Source organism: Eurypyga helias, unplaced genomic scaffold, assembly GCF_000690775.1.
Source record: "Eurypyga helias isolate BGI_N326 unplaced genomic scaffold, ASM69077v1 scaffold43868, whole genome shotgun sequence".
Lineage (NCBI taxonomy): Eukaryota > Metazoa > Chordata > Aves > Eurypygiformes > Eurypygidae > Eurypyga > Eurypyga helias.
In genome coordinates this window covers 4,210-11,270 of record NW_010265816.1, presented here as the reverse complement: position 1 = coordinate 11,270, position 7,061 = coordinate 4,210, and the positions used below count along the sequence as shown (strand labels likewise).

Genomic DNA, 7,061 nt, shown 5'->3' with positions numbered 1-7,061 from the left:
CTCAGGCTGCAGCACTGGTTTGTGGCAAAGTGCTAAGTGCAGGGGCTGTTAGAAGCCTGACACAGACCAGTAGCGGACTGTGCCCCGAACAGGCAGCACACCAGTCTCACGGTGAAGCGGCAGAAATTGTGTTTCTCATCTGTATCTATCCTTCTTCCGCTTTATTATTTTCCGTTCTGTCCTACCCAGAGATACTGTAAAATGGCTTACTACAAAACCTCAGTATAGTACTAGGTGTTTGTAACCCCCCGCATAGGGCACTGGACGGCTTGGCGAAGGGTAGAGCGTGGAGGTTTCTGGCCCTCTCAGAGCTCCATTGCTCCCCCCAGCAGATCAGGGTGGTACAGCAGCAATCAGTTTGGCACAGACGGTCAGTCACTGGAATGTTGTGGGTGCGTTTGGGATGGGGGTAGGGAGTTAATTGTGAAGGGATTTGTCTCTTCTGGAGCCTGGAAAAGTTTAGGAAGCTGAGATTTTGCAAAACGTCTGGACTCTCCTCTAACATGTTATAGTAAACCAAGCAAGTGGAAGTCTGTATGCGAGCTCTTGCCTCGTTCTGGTTTTCCCTGTGCAGAATGTTGCAGAGAGATCCGGCTTCTGCAGATCCTGTTTACGCGATGTGGTACAGGCCTGCTATAAAGTGCAGAGTATCTAATATTGGAGAGAATTGGCTCATCTTAAAAAACATATTTTTTAAAGCTGCCTCAAATCCCTTTCTTTATGCACAGATTGCTTCGTGGAAGTATTGAATCTCTGCTTTGTCACAGCTGAGTAGCTTTTATGGGGCGAGATGGGAAAACATTTCAACCCCCCTGCCTTCAGTCAGCTCTGAATAGTTCAAAGTTTGTTTGTCAAATACTTTCCCTTTAAGAAAACAACAGCAAAACCCAGAAAAACACAACAACAAAAACCGCAAACCAAACTCAAGGCAAACCAACCCCCTTCTGCTTTAAAAACCCTTGTGTATGTATTAATATCTTAGTTAGCGCTGTTTTTTTTTTTTTGTTTTTACTCTTTCATATTTTTGGTTTTTACCTTTCTGACTTCCTCTTTCTTACCCATTCCATTCTATAAACTTAAGAGGACTACTGTGCCAACCAGAATTAATTACCTACACAGTAAGTTATTTTTGTCTTCTTTTTTTTAAGAATATGTAGCTTTACAATGGTACATTCATTGTAAAGACTGAAGCAAAACATAGTTTGGCAGCCCTTTTCTTCTTCCCTCATCCATTTCTTTCCTCCCTCCAAAATTACCTTCCTGTGCTCAGGTGTCTTAGCAGACAAGTCTGCTGTAACAGATCCTTTTCTGGTGGTCGTGCTGTCCCAATGGGGCATGCAGAACGGACAGCAAGGAAGGCTTGGAGGGCTGCTCCGCATTCTTCCATCATGCCAGTTCCTGTAGTCCCTGGTTATCGCTCCAGCGTCTGCTCACACAAGGCGAGCGTGACCCTGTAACTGTACGTGCAACCTGCTGCTGACGTTTTCTGGATCTCTTTTCTAGCCTAACTCGTAGAGCTACGAGGACCTTAGCAGGTGTTTACAAAACCACCTGGATAAAAACTGTTTTGGAAGTTGGGAAGGAATGGAAAAAATGATCTCTTTGCATATCCCTGTAGATGTGGAAGGAAATCTTTCTGCATTAACAGAAATGAGATTCAGAAGTGATCCTAGGCCAAAGGGCATTTTCAGAACAGCCCAAACTAGTGCACAGGAGCCTGTGAAGGCTAGTCAGTCTGTACAGCACTCTTGACCTGCTCTCTGCTCATCTCCTGGTGTTGGGGCAGAGCTGGCATGAGAAGTAAGCATGCGTATAATAGCACAAGCATCCATCACCTTCCTAGCAGGGCCGCATGCCTCCGCAGCAGCTGGAGTCACTGTCAGGCAGCACGTACCAAACTGGCTAGAGGCTGATGGGTGGCAGCGGGGATGTGGCAGTCTTCCAGGTGGCAGTGACCTCAGTACCTCTGAAAACACAGAGCGCTTTCATGTCGGGGGGCTGCTGCTTCTGAGCCTGTGCTGCTCTCGAGGAAGCACTGCCTGCAGTTTTTCAGCTGCGGTGAGTTGTCCCAGGCCACCGGCACAATTTTTGCAGCATTCTTGGTTTGGTTTTATTTCCTAGTATGGGAAATGAGCCTGAATGGATAGGACTGAATAGCTGCTTGCAGATAAACCCTTGTGTCTTACTCCTGTTGGCACAGCTTCAGCTGCAGCTGCCAAGACTGCTGGGCAAAACAGCTGACTGCTAAAACAAAAGCCGCACAGCAGCAGGGCCTCATCAGTCCCCCACAGCCTTTGCATATTAACAACTGTCCGTATCGTGGGGCTGAACACTGTTTCTTTTATGCTGTCAACAACAGCTTGAAGTAGTAGTGCCTTGCCAAAAAGATCAATCAGAGGGTGATGGGAGAGCAGTCAAGATTCAAATCTATGAGTTCCAGTTGCTTTCAGCTGATTTCTGCTTCCATCCCACTGTGCCTTGTGAGAAAAGTGGCAGCAGCAGCAAGACAAAACATGCCAGTATGTCTTCCCAGGTGCTGCGTGCTTAGTCCTTAAAATACAAAGCGATAATCCCAAGCACGTCTGTCACTGCTCCGATCTGCACAAAGAAGCATCTGGTTGCCTCCAGCAGAGCTGCTGTGAAATACCTACTCTGCAGCTGCTGCTGTGCAAAATGACATTTAGCCTGCGCGAAGTCTTTGCGGGACAGATACGTAATTCCAGCTGTTGCACAGTGTCCCGTGAAAGAACTGGTCTGTCTGTTGCTTTTTGTATCCATTTGCAATGGAGGAAGAGCCGCCATCAAGACGGTGCAGTGACAGGAATTAATAGCTGAACTGAGAACAAACTGGGAGACCTGATAGTGGTGTGGGCACGAGGCGTGGAAGCTTTGCCAGGGAGAGGACTGTCCTCACGTACTGGTCTGACTGCCAGAAGGCTCCTGTGTTGGCTTGCTACCTGGGTCCTCCTTCGTTCAGATCGGCTCGTGCCACCTGGACAGCGACATTACCCAACTCTGCACGGAACAGTTGCTGTTTTCACATGGGGCTGATGTACGCCAGGCCGAGCGGTGCTGGTAGCTCGGAGCTCTGCCCAAGCCAGCTGCCGCAAGCGCCAGGCACACGTGTGCACATGGAAAGGGAAGGTGGCATTTGGCAGCAGTGTGCCTTCAGAAACAACCCAAGCTTGCAAAGAGAGAAGAGTACCGGTGGCTGTGCTGGCAGCGTGAGTCCCGAGCCCCTGGTGAGATGATAGCTGCGGTTGTCTTGGCTGCATAATAGGTTTGACATGGGATCAAGGGAAGGAATACAACGAAGTAAAGCAACCTAATTTACCCCAAAAGGGATTTGAGCGAATGTCTGAACCTATTGGAAGCAGATGTAATATTATTTTTAATCTGCTTGAAGTGAGTGGCTATTCCTAATAGGATTTTGAATTAGCAAATGCTTCGTGATTGCTGCTCTAGGTGGTGCTACTGAATTCATGTAGAATACGTGCTGCTGGCCTGTGTGGGCCCACTGCAGGTGGGCTGGCTGCCAGGTCCTATTCTGCACCACCAAGTGTCCTTCCCTTCACATTAAAATGCCACCTTCATGGCATGCATCCCAGGCTAATCATTTACTTCCAGCTCCTTTGATTTCCGAAACAATGAGGAGTAACATTACTTTGTTCTTTTCATAAAATACGCTGTACTTTTATTGTATTGGGAAGTTCGGATGTGCCCGTTTGACATGTGAGAACCCAGTGTACAACCCACACCGACGCTGTGCATGTTACCTTGGAACTACCATGGCTTTCAGAAGGGCATTTGAAACTCGTAGTGTAGAAGGCAGGAGACTTCCACAAGGTGTGCGGATTGACTCTAGAAGCTGAAATCAGGGCATTAATACTTGATTGCTCATAGGCATGTTGCGCAGTAGCTTTCCTTCCTTTTCAACAGCATCATTTCTGAAAGAACTGAAGGAAAAATTCCTTTTTTCTTTAGTGCTCCTCTAGCAATACACGTGAGCTCTTCTCCCCTGAACATTTCTGCTGACCGTAAGAGTGTGCGCGTAGATCTAGAACTGCCGCAGTCTGTCACGAACCGAAGCGATGCTGTTTGCATGATACCTGCATGGAATGAGGAGAAGCGGAGGAATGCTTCCGTGGGGTCTGAAATTCTCAGGGGCGTTGTTTGGAGAGAGCTGGAGCAGGAGCGGGGCAAGGAGGATTCAGTAGCATGCGGCGTGTGTATGCGTGCCTCTGGCTGAAAGCACGACGGCTGCTCGCATTTGCCAGTAGCTGAAACCCCTCGTCCCGAGGTGGAACTCACGGACTCTGGGTTACAGACTGTAAATATTTTTGCTTCAGATTCACTACGCTCTTAGCTTTCTAACGTTGTTGGAGTAATTACAAGGGTGATGCTTAAACTGGAAATGTTAAGACCAGGGCATTTTGGGTCGTGCTGCAGTTAAGGTTAAAGCTGAGCTCCAAGGGGAAAGCAGCCTGTTCTGTCTAAAGTGTCCCGCGCCTCTGCTGTTTGCTTCCGCAGGTGGGATTTTGAAAAAAAGCGCCAAGCTCTTTTTCCGCCGGCGGCATCATCAGAAGGATCCAGGGATGAGTCAATCGCACAACGATCTCGTCTACCTGCAGCAGCCCCTGTCAGAGGAATCGCGCAAGAAGGGAGGCACGCTTTCACGTATCCTGAACAGAAAGCTCCTTTCCAAAAACAAAAGCAAGAGCAAACTGAACGGCGCTTCGGCAGAACCGTGCGCGTAAGGCTGACCCCTCTCTGGTGGGATGCTTGCGCATCAGCTGACCGGTTGTTTACAGAACAGTACTAGAGCATACAGATATGGCCGGTGACTTGCATAAAATGATGCTCACTAACACAGTGGTCCAGGAATAAACAGAAAGCTTGTCTTTTTTTGTTCATTGTTCCAGAACGCTTTTTCTCGTTGGTTATGAAGTTGCTCCTCCAAAGACAAGCAGCGCTAATCACGTCATGACAGCTTTTGGAGGACTCTGTGTGTGTGTGGTTTATTGTAGGTAACGGAGGATGGGGAATGGTGCAGGCGGGGAGGGCCTGTGTGTGAGCACTGGGGTTTACCTTAGGGGGGAGCTAGGAACTGAAACATCATGCCCGCTATATACGAGCGAACCGCTGTATGTAAAGAGAGAGAAGATACCGCCGTGCTTCCTCACTGCAGCCTGGAACAGAGCAACGCAAGTCTCAACTTGATTTTTCTAGTCAGGCTGAAAGGGAAAGGAGAGACCCAGATCCAGTTTGTATTGTAATGTGGAAATGGGTGAGTTTTCAGAAGCGGGACTAAAATGCTGATTAAGATAGCCTGCTGTCGTAACTGCTCAGCCCGTGCAGGTGGAGAGATGCCTTTGCTATTAGCCATAAATCAATAAATTATGCAAATACTTAGACTAGCATATCAGTTTGTGTTCTGTGCATAAGTTATGCTTAAAAAACCAGAACTTTTAAAAAAGTCTGCTTGGGTCTACTGGTAAACAAAACATGTACAAATTCTTACATGCAGCTTTTCTTCCCTGCGTGAGAAGCTGCATTGCTAACGCAAAACCCTGTCAAGGGGCTCTAATTCCTTCTCCCAAGTACCTGTTAGACAAGTAACCGTCGTATCAGATGCAAAGCTAGGAGCAGCGAGTGACGAATAGAGCATATTTAGCCCCAGAATGCTTTTCATTAGACAGCTTGTTTTACTTGCCAAACACTTGCTGAGAAGACACAGTAGCAAAGAGAGCTTTTTAAAAAATAGCAGCAATTCCCTCAGTCATCTTTCAGGTTCTCGATTTGCCAGTGCTGTCACGTGGTGGTTGGGTGGTGAGGGGTTTTTTACTTTTTTCCCCTCATTAAATATTACAGCTGGCTCCTTCAAATCAAAAGGCAAAACTGGCAAAGGTAAAGGCATTAGGGTGTAGAAATAATGCCAGTCAGTATTTCACAGGTACCATCTCTCCTGCGTACCTGTACTTTTCCATTTGCTGAGGGCAAAGGACCAAGCCTCTTGTCTGTAGCCAAGAAAAACATCCATTCCATCTAAATTACTGACATGAATGGGTGACGGATTCATGCCTGCTTTGCCAGCAGTGGTTTACCCCCCTCCCACCTTTCCTCCCCTTAAGACATCCAACACTTTGGCAGATATTTAGGCTTTCAGCTTAAACCATTCTTCAAAAATAGGAAGTCACTAAAGAATAGAAACACATTTCAGAACTTCTGATGGACTCCAGATTCCTTAGTAAATACTTCTACAAAGAATATAAAAGTAGAAGGGTTTTGTTTGTTTGTTTGTTTTTCACCAAAAGTGTATTAGAAGAAATGAGCTGTCAAAATCTTTTAACTGAGCCTACCACTTAAAAATACCTTTTATGCGTAACCTCGTAAAATCACCGTGGTCATACTGCAGCCCAGCCTATCAAACAGTTGTATGTTTAAGCATGCTGTTTATTATGGAGACACTTGAAGGCATTTTAATGTCCTGTGTTTTGAAAATTGGTTACAAACGAGTCTTGCAGGGCTGTAACGTGCTTGGAAATCCCCGTTCAGTAATACAGGTTTGTCCAGCTGGAATGTGCTTGAACACTTCAGTTTATTGTTAATCTAATACGAAGTTCTTTATTTGCCCTACAGTGGTTCAGGATATGAGCATTAGAAAACCTGACATTATGTTCTCTCAACATAGACTTCTCCCCTTGAATTTTACTAGGAGCTCTTTGCATGATGGGGCAGCGTGGGGGGCCAAATCCCCGCTGAGTTTTAAATGCTCAGTCTTGTTTGCTGACGGAAAGAACCACAACTGGTGGTGGCGTTCAAGAAATCAAAGTGAGGCTGAGCTCCACAGCACCCCCTTACACTAAAAGCGAAGAGCTGTGGAATTGGGAATGTAAAGGGAGCACCTAACACTACTTAAAGGCTGCATAAATTACTGAACTGAACTGGGATTTTAATTTAGAGCAGCTCTATCGTGTACTGTAGAGCAGGCTGTAAAGAGCACTGAATAGCTTGCAGAATGCAGGAGTAGGGTTTGCCTATAGTTTACCCCACGGAACAGA

General features: G+C 46.6%; 1 protein-coding gene across 1 annotated transcript in view; it reads left to right on the top strand.

Moving 5' to 3' along the window:
* The window catches only part of C2CD2 (C2 calcium-dependent domain containing 2), a 35,095-nt gene extending 30,338 nt beyond the window's left edge, over positions 1-4,757 (top strand). Inside the window, exon 14 of the mRNA XM_010156867.1 lies at positions 4,531-4,757. Coding sequence (XP_010155169.1) covers positions 4,531-4,757 — 227 coding nt within the window. The remainder of the gene's footprint in view (positions 1-4,530) is intronic.
* Positions 4,758-7,061: the final 2,304 nt, after the last annotated feature.